The 21,681-nt window shown below is 49.9% G+C and overlaps 1 protein-coding gene across 1 annotated transcript in view; it reads right to left on the bottom strand.

Annotated features, from left to right (window-relative positions):
• The window catches only part of SH3PXD2B (SH3 and PX domains 2B), a 79,833-nt gene that overhangs the window by 54,462 nt on the left and 3,690 nt on the right, over positions 1-21,681 (bottom strand). Inside the window, exon 2 of the mRNA XM_010002074.1 lies at positions 8,974-9,054. Within this exon, the coding sequence (XP_010000376.1) occupies positions 8,974-9,054 (81 nt within the window). The remainder of the gene's footprint in view (positions 1-8,973; positions 9,055-21,681) is intronic.

Below are 21,681 nucleotides of genomic sequence, written 5' to 3'. Positions count from 1 at the left end.
AGAGTGGAGGGGACAGGCCCTGCACACCCACCCCCTGGCACCACGTCATACTTTCCCCTTCCCATTTTCTGGTTAATGAGGTCCCTCTCCCTGCTGCCAGCCAGCTGGAAGGCATGAATCATGGAGGAAGGGCAGATCCTGCACACCCACCCTGCTCTCCCCGCGAGGTCCAGCTGTGCCTCAGCACAGACCTGCCTTCCTCATCCCTCCCGCAGGACAGGACGCCTGCCACATGCCCAGGAAAAGTCTGTGCTGGATCCCAGGGATGGGAACAAGGAGCCAGGGAAGCCCCAGGGCAGAGCACAAAGAAGAATGGAAAAAAAGCATGCAAGGAAAGGAGCATCACTTCTTGGATGGAGCATAGCACTGAGAAGGGAGAGCTGGCAGTTAAATTCTTCACTTGTCCCCAGGCCCACTGGGACCCAAGGGAGGTCACTGCAGAGGTCCACACCTTGCTTTGCAAAGGGATTCCAAGACTGGAAGGCATCTTTCTCCAAGAGCACTCCTCACAGCCACTGCAGGAGTGGTGAGTTACAGCACCATGGTAGACTTGTGACAGCCTGATGTAATCAAATGAAAGGCACAGTAAAGAAGTGAGAAATCAGAGCTGCTGAAAAACAGTGGCCCTTCAGCTTTATCACCTCCCTCTGCAAGGGCAGGACAAACCCAGAACCAGGATCTCTGTCTCTCGCAGCACTTATTTCCTTCTCCCATTGACTATAACATTGCAGAGATGCTTCCACTTCTTAGATGCCCATGACATGCCTGTGGTACCTGCTATGGTCTGCACTACATCATCTGGATTTAGCAATATAAATGGGTCTTGGCCATTTCACTAAAAATCCAGCACTCTGAAATACAGACTTCTTGGCACTGATTTACTGCCATCAGTCCTCAGTTCCTCCCCAGACAGCATCAGTCACCTTCAAAGTGGCTCATTTTGAATACAGGGCTGCTGCCACATAATATAAATTGCAGGCCTTTCCAGCAGAAAATGGAGCTGTGTTACGTTGATTAAGAGCACAGCAGAGACGCTGGAGCTTCTATCAGCCCAGACCCACAGAAACCTCATCAAAATTCCCTGGCCACAGCTGGCTCCAGGCAGGCACCTGCTGCAGGGCCCTGGGCATCAACACCACAGGCAGGAGAGGGGCTGCCAGTGAGCTCCTGCCCTCCTGGAAATCCTGCTCAGCCCTCCAGGAACAGGGCAGCTGAACTTCCAGGGATTTTTCATTAAGCAGCTGCAGAGTGGAAAAGCATTAGCTCACCCCTGAGCTGGGAGAAGGGTGTAACCCCTCGCCTTGTGTTACAGGCCAGCTCCTAAACACTGCATTCCCAAAAGCCTCACCACACAGAACCAGACCAGATTGTCAGCAAGAGAACTTAACTCCATCCCTGAGGAGCTGAAACTGTTTAAGCACCCTGTCTTTCTGCCTTCCCCCTCCACAGGTTCTGCTCAGCACCATTTGCCCTCCAGGTCGCACCCACCAAGCAATGCTTTGTGTGGGATGTACCTTCCCTGGGGCTGGGAGGCAAAGGCTGCAAACACCATCTCCTCCTTCCTCCAGCTGCTCTTCCAGGTTTCCAGAGAGGAGGAGACTATGGGTTGCCAACACAGATGAATGAAGAGAGGACCATGGGCTCAAGAGCTGGGGCCACCTTCACCATGGGGCCACCACAGCATCACCAGGAGATGAGCCCAGGAACAAGAAGGGACCATCTGATGGGAGCAGGAGGAGATGAGAGCCAGAAGGTGAGCAGGAGCCCTCAGGGCTCACAGCAAGCAGAGCAAAATTGCTGCAGAGGCAAGAGGGAGGATTGCAGAAACCTGGCAAGGGAGCAGACTCAGCCTGCCGAGCTGCACGCTGTGCAAAGGGGAAGAGCAAACACTGGCCATCAGCTTGGAACAAACCAAAATCATCGAGCACTGCTACGAGCAGCTGCTTGAGAAAGGCTTTAACTCCGAGACTCAACAACAATTTCCACCGCAGGCACATGCACTGCCCGGTGCCCCCCGGTGCCCAGGTGTACCCTGGCCCTGGGAACTTCGATCCATCCCCGACTCCCAGGGAGGACAGGGCTGACATGGCTTTCAGCAGCTTGAGGCCCGTGGGCTGCCAGGCACGGAGCACAGCAGCTAGTCGGGGTGCCAGCTGAGCCAGTTATAACTCCACTGACCTGCCTTGGCACTAGCAAGCACGGGAACGCGCTGGGCCCCGGCTGCCAAACACTGGGAAGCTATAAATGGGAGACATTTGGAGAGAGAAAAAATTAAGGAGCCAACTTTTAACTAGGCTGAAGTGCATTGGACTGTACATGTTCTTTCTGGAGGGAGAGAGGAGAACGATGAAGATCTTTGATGCACTGCTGGAAAAACCCCAGCTGCTGCTTCTGCACAGACAGACACAGTCCTTATTTAATGGAGGTTTCTTCTCTTGAGTTAGGTTATGGCAATTCACTTCTGTACTTCTGCACACTGTGCTTAAGCTCATGGCTCTCAGTGCAGCCTGGGCATAGAGGAACAAAGAGTCACCAGTGCTTTGAAGCAGGAACCTCGATATAAGAAGCTGTGGGTTTTTTCTTGTCCTTGGTCACGCAAGAGCCTGTCTCTCATGATCCAGCTGTCTAAGATCAAGACCCTGGTGATTTATTTTTGTGGCAGGGTGAGGCCACGAAGACACTGCACACGCAACTGTGTGGAATTCTGCTGAACTCCACAAACCCCAGAGGAAAAAAGAAATCCCCAAAGTGTTGAAATAAGATTCCTGTTACGAAATAGCTATTGAAGGAGCCCTGTTTACCATCCCTGCACACAAAAAGCCACCCCTCTCCTGCAGCCACAGCACAGCCTGGCTGCCCTCGGGCTTTTGCATCAAAGAGGCTGCCAGGACCAGGCGTGACCCAGCAGAGGGGTGAGATCCAAGTGGTGCCTTGGCTTCTGTTCCCACCTGAAGGAGCCTTGTGCTGTTTGGGACGCATTGATCAGCATGTTTGCCCCTTGCTTTCCACGTCTGGAGAATTAAGATAACATTTACTTCACCTCTGTGAAAGTGTGCCCTGTCAGGAGCCCATCTTAAAGAAGAGAGGAGGAGGAGGAGGGGAGAAGGGGAGCAGGCAGAGGAAGGCTGGCACAGGGCTCACAGTACTGGAAGCAACGCGAAGCTCATTTTAATTTTTCAAGAGTACAACTGCCTGAAACAGGCTGATGAGAGCAGTTCTTCTCCATGGGCCAGCTAGTGTCTTCTGAGCTGATTTTAATCTATCGCTTTATTTCAAAACAGTCTGAATTACGAAGATACTGACTTTCCCTTTTTGCTTCTTTATATACATGGCTGCATGTAGGCAACAGGAACCCCCTCCAGAAGGGCTAGTCAGTCTTCCACATTGAGATGACATGCACAGACCACTACCCTTTGCCAATTTCCTCATAAAAGCAGGCAATACTTCAACAGACTATTTTTTATTTTATTATGTTTTGTTGGTGTTGCACACAAAGCTGTTGGCCTGAGGGCTGCAGGACTCTCTCCAAGATTACATCGCTCCAGGTGGGTCAAAGCTGAAAGTTTCCAGCTAAGAACCTGAAGGATTTGTTAAACATATGGACAAACAAGAGGACTGGGAAACACACTCCACACAGATGCAGAAAGGACTGGAGGAGAAAGCCAGGGCCATTTTTAAGGTTGCTTAAAATTCTCAGTTCTTCTGTCTCTGAATCGTGCAGTGAGCACGTTTCCTCCAGCCCATGTCAAGTCTCCATCCTTTGGCTCAAAACTAAATGTCTGTGCAGAGGAGCAGCCATGCAGCATCACTCTCCTCTACAGCCTTCAGCTGGGAAAAGAACTGAAGGAAAGGCTTCTGACTGCAAGAGGAAAAGCCCTGGAGTAACCTGTCCTTGGGGAGGGAACCTTTGAATGGCAATTTGATTTTTAAGGGCTTGCAGCTGCCTGCCAGAGGAGAAGTTACTGCTGTGGCTGTGAGAAGGCAGGACATGGCACAAGCAGCAAAGCCTGCTCCAAGAGGGAGGTTTGAGATCCGGCTCCATCACAGCTCACAAGCAGTTCAGTTTGTGAACTATTAGATCCACCCCCAACTGCAGAGACACGAGCATTGCTGGCCAGGATGCCAAACAAGACAGGAGCGAAAGGAGCCAGGCAAAGACTGAGTCAAGGAGAGGGTGGCTGCTGCCAAAAGGCAGAGGAGGCTGAGGACATGAAGTGGGGCTCCAGCCTGGGGAAAGCACAGGAGGTCTGGTGATAGTGGGAAAGGAGTAAAAGGGTTGGGTGTAAGGACGTTTTAGAAGCATAGCAAGACATGAGTGGCTCTTGGTCACATGAAGACTTGAAACAACCACCATCGTGGCTGATGAGCTCATAATTACAGAGAAGGGAAAAAATGTTTCTTTTTGGGGGTTTCCATAAAAAAAACACAAAATACAAGCCAGTATCTGTTCTCTAACCAACAGCATTGCTCCTTCCAGCCAATGGATTCAAGAGGATCCTTCCAAGAGACTTGTTAACCTCCTTCCAAGCAATGCATCCACACAATCCAGCAGAGCTCTGCAGTCACTGCATGGCTCTTACCCTGCTGGGAGGGCTGGAAGCATCTCTCAGGAATGTGAGACCCTGATCCTCTATCTTTGTCCACCAGAGAGACACACTCACATTTCTGGTTATCAGGTTCCATGCCAACTAACATTCCCAGCGTACCTGTCAGCTCCAATCAGTCTCCAGAATACAACTGGCATCCTTGCAAGCATTAATTGTGCTGCCTTTATTTCTTAGGAGCAGCATCCATCTGCTCTCAATAGCTCACATCTGGCATATGGAGTGTTATGAAAAGAGCCCCAGTCCTCTAAGAAGGAAATTATTCCTACAGCCAAGAGATTCATGCAGAACCAAGGTTAGTATTTGTAGTTACAAATGTACTACAAATCATACAGTTACCTGAGGTTTCAAACTTTAGAAACACAATTTCATCTATGGTTTGCTTTTCAATCCCTGAAGAGTTGCTCTTACGTCAATTGTTGTATGATGGAAGAGATTTATGGAGAAATCAAGGAGCATGGCAGAAACCTGAGCACAGGGCATCTACACAGCAAAAATGCCCCTGGCCACTGTCCAGGTCACTGAAGGACTTCTTCTGCAATAAGCAGTGTTCAGGAGGTGTAGACATTCCCTGGCTTACACATTCCCTTCTCAGTTTCACCACCTGGTATGGTACACTGAGCCTTCCTGTGATGGTCCCAGAGCAGCAAAGGGTATGACCTGCAAGCTTCCCAAGGGATGAAGGCCACCATTTCATCTGCTCAAAACATTGGACTGGGACCAGGAGGAAGCAGCCTGTGCCTCGTGCTGGGACACGTGAGCTGAATTGCAGAACAAGTGTCAATCACCAGCCCTTAGAGAGGTGACAATCTGCGTGACAGCAGATGGTTCATGGTGTGGTCAACAGAATGACTAAAGGTAGTAAGGCAGAAAGAGGAGGTCTTGCCACCCTTGGAAAATAAAAGCAGGGTGGTGCTGGGAAAGGCTGTTGCAGTGATGAGCTGTCCAGCACTGGTGACAACTGGACACAATTTGAAGCTGAACTGCTGGAGAGTAGTGTAGGTGAAAGAGACCTGGGGGTCCTGGTAGACAGGAGGATGACCATGAGCCAGCAATGTGCCCTTGTGGCCAAGAAGGCCAATGGCATCCTGGGGTGTATTAGAAAGGGTGTGGTTAGTAGGTCAAGAGAGGTTCTCCTCCCCCTCTATTCTGCATTGGTGAGGCCACATCTGGAGTATTGTGTCCAGTTCTGGGCCCCTCAGTTCAAAAAGGACAGGGAACTGCTCAAAAGAGTCCAGCGCAGAGCTACGAAGATGATTAGGGGAGTGGAACATCTCCCTTATGAGGAAAGGCTGAGGGAGCTGGGTCTCTTTAGCTTGGAGAAAAGGAGACTGAGGGGTGACCTCATCAATGTTTACAAATATGTAAGGGGTGAGTGTCAGGGGGATGGAGTTAGGCTTTTCTCAGTGATGACCAGTGATAGGACAAGGGGTAATGGGTGTAAATTGGAGCATAGGAGGTTCAAGGTGAATATCCGAAAAAATTTTTTTACTGTAAGAGTGACAGAGCACTGGAACAGACTGCCCAGGGAGGTTGTGGAGTCTCCCTCACTGGAGACATTCAAAACTCACCTGGATGAGTTCCTGTGTGATGTACTCTAGGTGACCCTGCTCTGGCAGGGGGGTTGGACTAGATGATCTCTCTAGGTCCCTTCCAGCCCCTAAGATTCTATGATTCTATGATTCTTCACCTCTGTTTCAGCTGAGTTGGCAGTTTGTGTTTTGAGTGTCATTCCTGCCTGGCTGGGGAGGGGAGGACACTTTGCCCTCTGGTTGCAGAGGGAGCAGGCCAGCCAGCAAGGCTGTCAGTAGTAAGTGTGTATGTGTTTTACTTGGCCCTACTCCTAAAATAATTGTTTGGCCACAATGGAAGGTGACAAGTGATTCAACTGTGGCCCCACAGGGAATATGAGGAGAAAATCCCCAACCACTCACACAATCCTGCCTGGGTTGCCCTCAACTGCAGCATCAGCCCCCACCAGCCCTCACTCCTGCCCCAAGAAGTTCTTCTCCTTGCTCCTACTTGGATCAAATGCCTTCTTTGTCCTCCTGCCTGGGCTTAGCAGGAGGGTCACTGACAGCAAGAGGGTGCACCAACCTTCACCCAAATGTGGCCAGAGCTGCTATCAAAAAAACAAACTCCTGCTCAGCTTCCGGCAGGAGCACAGCAAGTGCAGCCAGAATCACTGAGAACACAGATCCTAAATTAACAAACATCTCTACTCCAACAGGCATGCACTGTGGTTTCTCAAGGCTGCAAGTATGAATAAATTTGGATGGATTTTCACTGGATAACATGAAAGACCTATTCTTGACATGGGGATCACCTGCGACTCAAGTTTCCAGTTCTTTCTCCTATGCACCAAAAAAATCATCAGGTCTGGACCTGGGAAAAATATTTTGCTCTCTTACTATGCTCTCAGAAGCAGCTGAACCATTTTAGCCAATCACTTATTCTGTGGGACTTGGGGGTTTGTTGTTTTTGAATAACTGGAGGCATGAATAATTGCCAGCATGGAAAATTTCTGCCTAAAGAGCTAAAATTGGCATAGAATCATCCAACAATCATATAATAAAGGCCTCCAGCAACAGCAACAGTCAGTGCTAGCAAACCTACCTAGAGCATTTTTTTCCACTGTGCTAAGAGGATCTGTTTCACTCCTCGCCTTTCAATCCAATTTCCACTGTACTGCACCACAAGTTTAAAATAAGGACACCAGGAAGCATGTGTGATAAGGGGAAGGAAGAAAAAAACCCACAATTTCATTCATTCTTTCAACAGAGCCAAAAAGGAGTGGTTATGTGTTGGGTTTTGTTTCTTTCTTAAGAAAAAGCTGCAGGGAACAGGGAAGGGGGGAGATGTTTGTTTAAACTTTCCCAGCTGCACCATTATATATATATTATATATATTTATAAATATATATATAAAAATATATATATTTATATGAAGTACCTCTCCCTCTAAAGGTGCTCCAGGGTGTTTTGGAGAGCCAGCTTGAGTCTCTAGCTACAGCCAGCCTCCAGTGATGATGCTTTCCATCTAGAAGAGTGCACAGCTCCAGCCAAGATGGAAGGGGAGGAAGAGATGAAGGATGACCACTATTATTTCTCTACATCTCCTTCCCAAGGAAGAGCAAGGTAGCCTAGGGAAACAGCACAGCTGGAAGCACCCATTTATCACATATAAACCCCAAAAGACTGTGCCTCCCTTGCTTCCCTACATCTCCTTCCCAAGGAAGGGCAAGGTAGCCTAGGGAAACAGCACAGCTGGAAGCACCCATTTATCACATATAAACCCCAAAAGACTGTGCCTCCCTTGCAGCAAACAACTGCATGGGCTTGGCCACCACCTTGGAGCACCAGCAAAGATGAGATGCTGTGGAGAAGGAAGCACTGAGCTCCATTTCCTTCCAGCCCTGGCTGCTGTCCAGCAGCTGTTCCCTGTTTATTTACTTTAATATTTCCTTGGTTACACAAGCAGCTGCACCAGCTTAACCCCTGCCTGCACCAGCAGCCACCCATGCCACCCTACCTGACCTTGCCTGGCATGAGGCTGCAGGACAGCAGCACAGGGCAGGGAAGGACATCCAGGGTCTTGCCAAAGCCAGGTTCTCCCTGGCTGACCAGGGCTTACTCAACATGGTCACCTTCATGGCCATGTCCATGGCTCTGCAGAAGGTGCCTTGTCGGGCAGGGGACAGGGCACCATCATCACAAGCAGACGTCTCACACAATCCCAGGCTTCACAGGCTCACCCAACGCCAGCAGAACCTGGGGAAGCCAGTGCCCAGCTCCTCTCCCAGGCCCATGCAGAGCCCAGGAGGGACATGCCAGCAACTCTTCTGGCAGCTGCCACTGGTCCATAGCTCACTTCATGTATTTTCCTTTCTCATCTGCACAGAGCCTGTTCCAGCAGCTCAGTTTGTGTTTTGGCTCATAAAGCTCAGCCAGACCCCTTGGCTCATCTCCACCAAAGAGGGGGTGGAAAACATCCTTTCCCTGCTCACCCAGAACACCAGCTACAGGATTCTGCAACCCAGCCTATCCCAATTGCCTTTCCAGCCTCCTCCCTCCCTCCCGGCTCCATTTTCCTGCTGGATTCCCCTGCACCAGGAGGTGCTTGCTAAGGCAGCCACTCTCAGCTGCCCTCTGGGCTGGCAGTGCAGCACACCAGGCATTTCCCCAGTGCCTGCTTTTAAGGTTGCTGTGTTCTTGCTTTTTTCAAGGATTTGCATTTAAGTTTCTCAAGATCAACACGTTTTCCAGTAGATTACAAAAAGCTTATCCTAAAGGCAGAAACCAAGCCTCTCAACTCACCACAGGTTTCAATCCTCCAAAGTAAAAAACCCAAGTAGTGGTGAAATGCTCACCTGGAGGTCAAAGAACTTGCTGTACCGTCGGTAGATGACTTCTGTGGACCCATTGGACCAGGTGACTTTGATGATGTACACCTGGAGGGAACAGGAGCAGAAATCAGAGGAGTGACCCAACAACTTGCCCCACAACCCAAACACTGCTAAAGCTGCCAATGCAGCCCCCTTGGATGGGCATCAATCAGGGCAGTTCATGGGACCACTTAAAGTCATTTCAGCAATACATGAAAATATGTGAGATTTAAATTATTAAGCTCCACTGCTCCAACTTGATTATCTACTAAATGCTTATTGATAGTTGTGAACCAAGACATCTCCCTACCCCTAAACAGGGGCACATATCCAATGTGAAAGGGCACTTCTATGTAAAAACACAGCTGAAGTCTCTCCAGACACAGACACATTGTGAGTTGATGACAATTCCTTGGCCATATCATCTATGGCTGCAGCATCAAGTTTGATGTCAAGATCCGAAAACTGCAGCCCACAGTGTGCCCACACATCTCTGCCAGCCTGGGTTCCAGGGCTGGGGCTTGCAAGAACCCAAACCCACAAGGTTTGAAACTCCATCTGTTCCTTCATAAGCAGCACTGAGGCTTTGTTTCTGTCAACGTGCTGGTGTACAAATTAACCTGCTGTTCCTTAAAATGCTACGCAACCAATCCTAGTAGTTGCAGTTATTCACAGACCTTATGACCAGGCTTGTATTGGTGATGAACACAAAAATTCAAAAAACAAAACCACCCCACACCACAAAAGAATTAGCCTATCCCCATTTTTTTATTTTTTAATTTTTTTTCTAGGAAAGACAATAAGCAAATAACAGAACTGGCCAATTACTTACCTAATGTCCTTGCTTGTTGCTCACCGAAACCAAAGATGACCCTTGGCAAGATGCCAGTGTAACACTCAAGTAATGTAAATGTCAGTCTTTGCTAACTGATAACAGATCGACTAAGCAGAACAAGGGCAAGTTGATTTTTAATTCTAACTCTCATTTCCTGCTTACTTCCACCACAAATTCAAGTATCCATTCACTGAATCAGGAACAAAACATTCAGGAGCTCAGGTGAATGGATGTGCTAGAACTCCAGTTAATACAAAGAAGGCTCTCAGGATGCTAATGTTTTGGTATTTAAAGTAGAATGCCTTCAGAGTTTCACAAGGTTTCCCATAGAGATGCACATTTTTCCAGATCCTGGAATGTGACCAACATCCCAGCCCAATATCAAAACTCAAACACCAGGAGACTCAAATGCACAGCACAACACTAAATTATTTGAGCTCATCAAACCTATTAAAATGCTGTGCTAAAAATCTAATTGAAAAGTCACTCTGCTGCTCAGAGGGCTGACAGCATAGCCTACCAAGGTGAGGAGGCTCCTGAGGAACCACAAACTCTTCACAGCAGAATCATTTCCAAATTAAGATGGAAAAGAGGTAGTGAGATTGAGAAAGTCTTTACTGCTAAAAGAAAGAACTTCAATACTTGCAACACAGCAGTTCAGCGTCCACTGTTCTTAAAGCAGATGATCAGCTCAAACACAGCTGTGACTGCTTTGCTGACTTGCTGTGAGCTGACTGGGTGTCACAGGCAGCACCAACCTCTTCCAAGCAATCCAAATTGCTTGACGTCACCTCACAGGCCTTATTCAGCCAACCTCAACCCTCTCATTTCATTGCCAAAGTCTTTTTCTGTGCTGAAGGACTCGTGCTTTCTGCATATTGACACAAGGGAGACAGAGAGCTCCTGCAAGACAGCATCTGTAGCAGCTGTGGAGACCTGGATGGACCATGATTTGGTACATGGGAGGCCTAGACACTGTGCTTACTCACCACCTAATATGGCTTGGCAAGTCCTCTGCGTTGGATCAGGCACAATACCCATTCAAGAACATGCTTCCCAACCTCAACAGGTCAAGGACAAGTTGGCTGACCCCAGTTTGCAATGAAAACTGGTAAAGCCATATGACATGGCCTCTGAAGTACCTGACAGCATCTGTACAGCCACCATCAGACCATCAGCAAACCAACCATTAACTTGATGCTAAGTTAACCCGAGCTGCCTTTACTCTCACCCCAGGACTTGCCAGCAGGCCAGCATGAGCTCATTTTTGTTGGAAGCTCAGCTGGTATCCCAGCTTTCTTACCAGTCTACAGCACTTTACAGGGTTATATCACTGCTGGCTGGCTGCCTGCCTGGAGAAAGCCTTCCAAAGGGGCTGGAGGAAGAGCCAACTTTTCTTCATTGTTTATTCCTATTCTGCCTTTATTTGGAGTCAACAGCTTATTAGACTGGGATTTTAATCAGGATGTGGATTTGCTTGAGCCAAAATGAATTCAAAGCTCTTAAGGGTAATAAAGCCATGAGATTTGAGGGCACACCATGCTTTATTATACCCTTTGCAAGTGAGGGAAGAAGCATTTCTCCCAACCAATGATATCACTCCTATTTTGCTGACATGTAGATGTCCCTGGAGTCTGGATAATGGTATCTTGCACATCTCATTTGAACAGGAAAAAGGTCTCTGGGGATGTCTCCTCACCTACTTAAGGAAAGCAGAAAAGATGGGGAAGCCCACAGGAATGGGAGCTCCTCAGTACCAATAAAAACATGGTCTCAGTAAAGCTGGTTTCCCCTCTCCTTGTGAATATCCCTCATCCTTCACTCTGATGGCCCCATCCCACTGGGGTATTCTGTTGGCCAAAACCATCACAGATCTTGGGCACTGCCTAATACCTAATCTAGTCCAGGCTGTCTCCTAGGGACAAAAAAGACACCAGAAAGCACAACTCAGGTGCTCTACTCAACTGACAAGACGTGCAGATTTTGAAAAGGATGGTGCAGTCAGCCAGCCAGCAATGGTTCTCACAGGGACTGCAGATGATGAGGCACCCAGCTACCACAAGCACCCACACATCCCTTCCTCAGGTGCCTTTGGAAGACATTTTCAATGATCAAACTAGTTTTGAAAACATTGTACTTGGTCTGTCATTTCCCCTCCTGGCCTGGCACTGCAGCATAGCCTGCCATGAGCACCCACCATGGAGAAGCAGCCCCCAGAAAAAGTTTTGTCCTGATAGGAGCCACCCCATCACCTACTCCCACAACCCTCAGTCCTGCAGAGGCTGCTCCGAGGATAGGCTTTTTCCCAGCCCAGCTGTGGGGGTGAGGGCATGTTGAAACAGTTACTTCATGGGTCTTCTCCAGCTCAAATTTCTACAGTACTTCAAGGAAATAACACAGAGAAACCATCAGCAGGCCCTTTTCCATGGAAAGGGCAAGGGGATCTCCCAGGGCTGGAGCTGGCACTGCCTCAGGGACATGTACCCACAGGGACCACCACTGGGAATGGGTGGAAGGGCTGGTCAGATCCTGCCCTGCTGTTTCCTTGAGGGGTGGGAAGAGCCAAGCAGATGGCAGGGCAGCCAGATCCAGGAGGGGGGCTCTGCAACCCCATCACGTGGGATGATTGGGCCCATGGCCAAAACCAACAGGCAGAGCTATCTAAATATTTACAGCCCTTCCCGGGCCAGCAGCAGGGGCTGCACCACGGAGGGAACTAGCTGACTCGGTGAAACCGGGGATCCAGGGCTCCCCTCCCTCCGGAAAGGACACTTACCCTGCCCCACTGCCAACCCCAGAGCCTCCACCCCTTCCTCTGCTCCTGCCTGTGTTGCTCCACACATGTCACATCAAACCCCGCAGCTGATGCCTGAAGCAAAGGGGCAGGCAGAGCTTTGGAACAGGCAGAAATCACTAGGGTTTAACCCTCCTTAGCTTCATTTCAGCCATCGCTCGGGGGAGCACAGATGAAATTCATGCCATGCTTCTGCAATCCATCAGACACTGCTCACAGCGTTTGTCCTACTACAGCAAGGTGCAGAGGAGGGGTTCAGAGCTTTCAGGGTCCCTCAAAGGCATTCAAAACTCTGCTTTTGGGATTAAGAAGGCCATGCACCAGCACCCTGAGCCTCCATCACTCCTCTCCCAGCCACAGCTCCCCTGCCCTCACACCATGACACCGCAGTCCTGTGTTCCAGCCAGCTGAGTTACCAGCAGGAGTTGCTCCCAGAGGGACAACCTTACCAGAGCTGCAGCAAAGACCAAAGCAAGGAAAAAAGAATTGCCTTCTGCTTCTTGGGGGGAGGGTTTCATGAGGGGTGATGAGGCCCTGGGACAGTTTTGGAGATGCAGGTGGATATTGTTTAATGCCGGAGGAAAGGAGTACTTCACATTTATGACAAATGTTCCCTGTGCTCCTGTCCCTTGGAGGAGAGAAGCAGATCAGGTCCTTCATAGAAAATGGAAACCTGCAAAAGGCTGAACTCTGACAGACACTGGGAGGATTTGGCTCCCACACTCCCTAGGTTTCTCAATTGCCCAGTATTACAAGTAATTACTTAAAAATTACCTGTCAAGAAGTTTATCTCCTCAGGACCTCCATCCCCCAGGATTCTCCTTTGTCATGTAACTGAAGGGGATCTACAGGAAAGCTGGAGAGGGACTTTTTACAAGGTTGTGTAGCTATAGGACAAGGGGTAAGGTTTTCAAACAGAAAGAGGGTAGATTTAGATTATATATTAGGAAGAAATTCTTTAGTGTGAGGGTTGTGAGACACTGGAACAGGTTGCCCAAATAGGTTGTGGATGTTCCATCCCTGGAAGTGTTCAAGGTCAGGTTGAATGGGGCTTGGAGCAACCTAGTCTAGTGGAAGGTGTCCCTGATCATGGCAGAGGGGTTGGAACTAGATGAACTTTAAGGTCCCCTCCAACCCTAAACATTCAGTGATTCTTTGTCTGAAAGCAAGTGCCCTGAATAGAAATATAAAGATGGAAATGAAGGCCCTGGGGATTTTGCAGCTGGCCTTGCTGGGCATCATTGAGCTCAGTCCCCATGGCATCCTGCCACTCTCTCCCCTCTCCAGCACCTCTGGAAAAGCAGCTCAGAGGGAGGACAAGCCAGTGGAAAGCAGGACTGAAAACCTCTGTAAGGAAACTGTCGAAAAGTGACAGGTTGCTAAAAGAAATGCAAGTGGCACTTGGCCAACTGTAACAGAGCTGTCAGCGAGAGCTGCCTGTCAGCTGGCATGGCAGCCAGGGCTCCATGGCCCCAAGGAAAACACTGCAGCAGGGGACCACAGAGCATGAATGTTGGAGGGAGATCCAGGACAACCCTCCCGAGTAGGACAGCATCCATGGTGGGGCATAAGCTTCCATGTCAGGCACCACCAGAGCAGCAGGGAGGCTGAAGGAACCAGCTCAGATGCACATCCAGAGCAGTCAGATTCACAGGGACTAGTGTGTGAGAACAGAGGGGACGAGCAGCCAGCACAAAATATCTCTAGCTAAAAGGGCAGCCAGAGATTTAATGATTTAATTTTCTTTCCTCTTGAAGAAACAAAGTAGGAGGCATAAGCCTGGGGAGCTGTCAGATCTCAGAAATACTTTTCCAGGGACTGATAAAGAGCCTTAGTGCCACAAACCTCAATGGCTCCTGGAGATTTCCACTGGTCGAAGGGACTGAGGACTCTGGAGGCCTCCACAAGCCCTCAGTCTTGCACCTTCTGCAGGAGACACGTTGTCCTGTACAGCAGTGTGGCTGGAGAGAGATGATTCAAGTGGCTGACTTGAGGCAATGGAATTAAGATACTAAAAAAAACCTATCAGAAACAGTTTCCCATTCTTGAAACATGAGGCTGTGTGACCTCCTAGAAGAAACACTTCTGGACTCCTTGCATAAACTCATTATGGACATGCACAAAACACAACCTGGGAAGCAGCCTGGACTTCTTAAATTTGAGGAAGATAAAGGCAGATTGAAGTGGCTGGAAAACCTAGAACTACAGTTCCAGCCTCTCTCCTCCAACATGAATTTTCCTAAGTTTTCCAAGAGGACTTCTAAAGTATCCTGGCTGTGGGGGCACACGTGAAGACCACAAGGAAGGCTTTGGGAAGAGGGCAGCTGCTGGCTGGCTTGAAATCTCTCTGCCTGGCAACCAGCACATGACTGAACAAGGCAGCAAGTCCACCCTGAGCTCAGCACTATCCAGCTACGCTAGCTCAAACCCAGGATCAGCACACCCATACTGATCCAGCCCTGCCAGCAGCCTTCCCCAGCACAGCTCAGCCCTCCCTGGGTGGCTCCGCAGCAACCCCTGAGCTTCCCTGGTCCCAGAGCATCCCCACACCCAGAGCTCCCGCATACAGAGACACTCCCATTCCAATACCAGCCACATCAGAGGCACATGAACAATGGCTGGGTACAAAGCAATGCCACAGCCACTGGGAAAGACACCTCCACAGGGCTGGAGGGACACACAGCTCTGCCCACCTACCCCCAATGGGCATCTCCAGCCACTCAGCAAAGCTCCTATGGCAAAGCCAAACATAACAGCCTCCAGCAGAGGCAGAGCTGTCTGCAGAGCTGTTTCCAATGGGTTTGAGCCTGTGTGGTCTCGGGTCCAGGGAGACTATGTACAATAAACCTCTCTGTGGAAAACTCCACATATTTAAAGCATCTTTCACCAGTAGAAGGGAAAAAAGCATCAGACTCTCTATTCTACTCGTGCTCCCCCACATCCCAAAACACAGGGAAGCAAAGAGAGAGCCTCAGATCCTGGCTTTGGCCACTGCCGTGAGAGAGGAGGACCAAGAAATTCAAAGGGGTAGAGAAACCAAAGCAGCGAAGGGATCGAGCCAAACCAGAGCACGGTTTAATATAGAAAAGGGAGTGGGAAATTGTAAGAGGAAAAGAAAAAAAAAAAAGGAGGGAGGTGGCTGGAAACAAAGAAAGTTCTTGGCAGTTTGCTGCTGTGCTTGGCCCTTCTCCATCAGCCTTCACTGCTGCAGGCATGTGGGGCTGGGGAGGGGAATGTGGGGCTCGTGCTCCATGGGACACCAAAGCTTGGAGTAGGAGAGGGCCAGCCAGCCCCTGATCTGTCTCCAGGAGCCATGCGACCCCCCTTGCTCCTGCTGTGTGAGCAGGGAGAGCCAGGGTTGTGCTGGTGCAGATGGCACCAGGAAAGGCACGGAGAAGAGATCCCAGCAGTAAATGCAGGGATATTTGGGAATGCTGCTGTGATGCTTCTCTGGTCTAGCAGTGAAGGGAGGCAGAAGCAACAGGTTAGAGCTGCAGGGAGGAGCTGGGTGGCAGGGATGAGGACAGGCATATCCTCACCACCTCAGCAAATAACCCCAGGTAATCTGCCCACACAGCCAGGGCTATGAAGCAGCCACCACCCCTTGGTCCTCTTCATCCCTCCCTAAAACCCCAGCAAGCAACAGCTCTTCTTACTCTGTTGTTGTCAGCTCACCGGGACATAGTGCTGCTTGAACACACACCCAAAGCTGCTGATGTACACACACACAGGGTCACACCAAGCACAGGGAACCCAAGGACAACCCACAGAACCCTGCTCAGCTACAGCACAGACCCACCAGCCATACAACACACACCCGCTTGTTTGCTCTGAGTCACACTGAAGGTCAAACATATGGATTCATTTGTTTCCTATTTCCCACTGCTATGTAAAATGGCTGGAAGACAGAGATACCCTCCAAAGCAAAGCTGCGAGGGATCAAGGTCACCAAACCTCTGAGCAGGCAGAGGCCATGGATGGCCCCTATGTCAAAGTTCACTGCTGGAATTGTGCACGAGCACCAGCTTTCCATGCAGAGCTGCATCCACCCCCATGGCCATATGCCAGGAAGGTTTGGGCCTTGCACTGAACTGTGACATTCAAGATTTTCAAAAGCCTTAAGTAACATGATTAGAAAAGAAAAACAAAGGAGAGTTTGCTTTTGAGTGTTGGTTTTCATCCACAAAGCCAAGAGTGCTCCCCTAAACCCCAACTCTCTTGAGAGATGAGGGTGAAGGTTGGCTCTGTAATGCAGCAGAGCAGGGCCAGGTGCAAGGAGGGTCCCAGATTCTACTATCTCCCGCCCCAAACACCCTGTCTGTGGCCTGACAAGCAGGAGAGCATCAGCCAGCTGACGGGCAATGGGATGAGTCACAGCAGAACTGCAGGATATGGAAGCAAAACCCTGGTGAGGATGCTGAGAAAGCCCACAAACCTCTGGGGGCCACTGATGCTCAGAAACTCTGTGCCCTGCCTGAGACTCCAGCTTCCTGGGTTCAGCCTTACTTCTTACATTCTGATTTTGCTTTGCTCTCTTTAACTCCTAATTTAGCTAACAGCCCCTGGATGCATTTCACACTACTCATTCTAACCTCCCATTCCCTCAGACTAAACGCACCCAGCTCCTCCGGTTCTCCACAGGACATTCCCACCATACCAAGAGCAGGGTCATGCTCCCCAGAGTCATCCCCCAGCACCCTTCTTAAGCCAAGTAACCAGCATGATTCACAACAGCAGAAATAATGCAGCTGTACAAGGTGATGCTCTACCAGGTCCCCACAAAGCTCTGCTTCAGCTGGGCAAGTCAGGATCAGGGGACCATAACAAACAGATCCATGGGATAAACATTCTTCAGCAAACACCTGTTCTAGATGTACAAGGCATAAAGAATGACTGCATATATAGATCAGCAGCCCTCCTCTTGCCATTCAATCACTCCCCTCTGAATGCCCCATAATCAATTTCAGATAAGCAATGGGGTTGGGTTGGACAACAAATGAAACCACAAACAACCCCACCACTACAAGGAACAGGAGGAAAGAAAACATCTACCATCACCTCACAAATTCCACATTAAAAATATGACACGTTAACTTTTTGATTGTGATTTTCATCAAACTTGTTTTAAAATATCTATAGATGCCATCACTTAGGCACCAGATTCCAACATGCACTGCTAATTACTTTCACAAGGCAGCTGCCACAAGTGAGGTGGTTCAATATGTACAGGTAATCATCTTGTCTAAAGTTTGCAATCTTGCTAACTGAGCTTGCAAAATAAATACATGCTGTACCCTTTGTTTAAATGTCCCTTTTTCAAAGTGGTATGTGTGTGGATGAAGGCTAGGAAAGGAAGTCCTGCAAGAGTGTAGTCCAGATTTTCCAACAAACTAACACCACCAAACAGCATGCTGCTCCTTCTTTCCTGTTGGATGTATATATAGTTTTTTGTTTGTGCTCTGGAGCAGCCATTTAAAACTGTATGAACTAGAGAAGTGTTCTTGCTGGATGGGATGGTAAAAAGGAAGATGTGATTCAATGACATAAAACAAAACACACAGATTGAAGCTGTATTAAAATGAATGGTCCTGAAGCTTGCCTAAGGGCAAAAAAACAACCCAAATCTGGATTTAGCAGGGGAAAGCTTTATTTTAGGGACTTTACTAGAGAATAACAAACACAAAACTATAAAAAGATTCTGTGTGGAGTCCTTTAAAGGAAAACTTAGTCTGTTTCAACTATGGCTTTGTTTTGGGTCTTTTCTGAATAAACATTCACGTATCAGAATCTGAGACTTGGCTAGACCATAGCAATGTCAGTCTGCTACCCTGTCGCCCAGAATGATTATTTTTAAACTTTGCTCTTGGACTTTGCCTTTTCAGATTTACAGTTTGGCCCTGGAGCCCCTGCCAGCAGCATCCCTGAGGGGCATGAGCTGTAATGACCGAACATAGGCATGTTGGGAAGTCAGTATGGGAAATGCCACTGCAAGGTGACTCTCCAGCCACTGCCTGAAGGATGTGAGCCCCTTCTTCACTTGGCCGGTGTGCTGCCCAGATCCCGAGCTTGGTTCTTCTCTCTCATCAGGATCAGAGCAGTGTATCCTGCAATGAACACCTGTAAAAGGACCAAATTTTCCTGCCCTTCCAGGTACTGCCCATGAAAAAGACACATGGGGCACAAGTGCAGTGGAAGCTGCTGGGGCTGGCAGCCCAGGAGAAGTGCATCTGCAGTGCCCTCCATGGGCATGAGCAGAGTTGGTTTGACAAGAACGGGTGCAGACACGTTGGCCTCATACCCTGCCAACACCACAGCAGCAAAACCCTTCCAGGAGTAGAAGGCCACCTGCAAGGAGAACAGCATAAAAGGGAGAGCACCCCCACTAATTGCAGTTTAGCCTGAGCCTGCTGGCAGTGCTCACTGCAGTACCCACCGAAGGGTTTAACACCTCACTGAGGAGAAAAGCAATCAAGAGGCTGTTCCCATTTTTCCTATCCCCTAAATGTCTTAAAACGCACCTGGGCTTCCTTTGATCAACCCACCCAGCTCCTTCCACCTTCACGTCAGGTTCTGGGCTGTTATCAGGGTAAGGAGGACATACAGGAGATGGGACAACAGCACTGTTGCCCTGGTGTATCCTTCCAGGGGAACACATAGCCACCAGACATGCTACATGGAGCAGCAAGGCAGCAGCATGCTGGACTGACGTGCTCTTGCACCAGGATTTGAGCCAGTGCCATTCACAGCTGCAAACACGTTTGAAGGCTTGGGGGCTGCATTCACATCCCCTACTAAACCCTGACACTCAACTCAGCAGATGTTCAGGCTGGCACCCAGCTACCCAAACCCTACCCTATCTGGGTCCTTGCGCAGCCCAAGTCCCTTAGTTTGGGGGAATATTGTGCCTCTTGCTTCAAATCAGAGCTGCAAAAAAGCACACATTTTTGACCTGGGCAACACAACTCTTATTGTATCAATTACCAAGGTGATGGGTGAACCACAATGGCCTGAATAGAGCTGGCTCTTCCTACAGCCCCTCCCCACCGCAGGCATCAATAAGGACTTTCAAACACTGGTTTGATCTCACTTTTCTGGGAAACTGGAGTTCACAACTTTCTGCTGTGGCCCTCACTGCAGCCAACACAACTGCACCTTTGTCCAGCAAAGAAAAGCCTCTCGCTGATGCAGAGCCGAGGCCAAGCCCGAGCAGTTCAGGTCACCCGGCGGTCAGGCCAGCACAGAGGAAATGGGAAGAAAAAGCAGTGTGCTTCTCCAGCCTGCCCCGGGACGGAGAGCAGCTGCCCCAGGGGATGGAGAGCACATTTCCACTCAGCAATGAGAAGCCAGAGAGCAAAGGTGTAACACGTATACTTCGTGGTTCACTCGGATTTGCAGCGTGGCAGCAAGTAGAGTCTAAAGTAAGATGACTCAGCCGTGATTTGCTGCCTCTCCTCTCCCTCTCTTTGCAGGAGGAAATTAAGAAGAAGAAAGAAAAGAAGGTTTTGATTTCGTATAATTAACTGGCTTTGTGAATCTGCCTGGTTCCTATTGATTCCCTCAAACAAGGCCAGCGCTCCCATTCACTCCAGCAGTGCCCGGGGAAGCTGCTGCCTGCCCCTCCCTGGGCTCAGCCCTACTCCGAGCTGCACTGGCTCTCACTGCCGGGTTTTGGCCCAAGACAAGTAGAGGGAAAGGTTAGAGGAAAAGGACTTGAACCACTGGTTGAGGGGGGAGCAAGTGGCTGAGCTGCACAGCTGGGTGTCATGAGCTGCGTGCAGCCACCCTCTCCCACCACCCCAGCAGCTTCTGCTCCCATGTATCCCCCCAGCTGCCCCACCATAAGTCTCCCTTTTTTTGGGAAAAAAAACAAACAACTCTGTCCCCATTTTCCAGCCTCACAAGGATTATCTGTGCTGTGTCCAACTCCACCTGCCTCACCTCTCAGGTGGTGGGCAAGGAAGCATGGCACACAAAACAAATCCTCTCTGGCACTTGAGGTGCATGTCCCAGCTGTGGGGATTAGCAGGGAGCCCCCATCCCGGCCAGGGAATGGGAAGGCCCATAAGGAAGAGCAGAGGAGCAGCTGCAGACGACCCTGCTCAAGCCCCGTTCCGGGACCCGGCGGCGAAGCAGCTGATCCGCCAAGGCAAACAGAGGCAGCTCAGCAAACCTCCTCTCGTACATGCGCCTCCAGATCGGGCGCGTAACCCAGACATGATGAGCAAGTCTGAGGTGGGCACGGCAGGAAGAGGGGCACGTCTGGAGCTGGGGCCAAGCTCAGCCAGGGGTGATAAAGCTGAAGGCAGGGCAGGAGAGGAGGAAGGGGTGATAAGGGGCCGGGTGGCAGCAGCCACATGCAAGGACAGGGTTACAGCCCCCTTACCCTCCCCTCCTTCCTGGCTAGAGCTGGCTTGTTTTTCTGCTTTCCTCTGACTGTAACAAGCCAACCAGGGTAACGAAGAAAAGCCCCTGATCTCACAAAAACTTGGGGTGCCTGGCTCTGCCAACATGACACAGCCCAGCTGGACACACCACGGCCTCACGAGCCCAACGCACCGCAAACAGTGTCACTGGGTCACCCCAGCCTCGGGCAAACAGGGCGGGGAGAACAGTTTGGTTTTTCTTTTAGAGTTGCTGCCAGAATTCACCCACAAGGTCTCCACAGACGCCTGGAAGCACAGCAAAGTTGAAATAGTAAAAAATAAATATTAAAAAAAAAGAGAGAGAGAGAAAGAAAAAGGAAAAACCCAACCCTTCAAAGCCAGACAAATCCACAACAGTTTGGGAGATGCTCCGGAGCACGCAGGAACCAGGCAGCTCAGGCAGAAGGAGTGCAGAGGACACGAGGGAACACCTTAGAGAGACAACGGCAGCGTCCCAGGTGCAGAGGGAACAACCCGGGCGGTCGCTCGTCCCGGGACCCCGCAGCCAACAGGTTTCAGAAGCGCCTCTGCCGAACGCTGCTCCCTCCCGAAAGCAGAAGCACCTCTCGGCGGTGCCCGGGGACGGTTCCTCCTCCCGGTGCGGCAAAACCCCGCCCGGAGCGGCTGCCCACGGGAACCTC

The sequence above is a fragment of the Chaetura pelagica genome, unplaced genomic scaffold (assembly GCF_000747805.2).
Source record: "Chaetura pelagica isolate M959 unplaced genomic scaffold, ChaPel_1.0 scaffold356, whole genome shotgun sequence".
In the NCBI taxonomy this organism is placed as follows: Eukaryota; Metazoa; Chordata; class Aves; order Apodiformes; family Apodidae; genus Chaetura; species Chaetura pelagica.
This window is presented reverse-complemented; position numbering and strand designations above follow the sequence as displayed.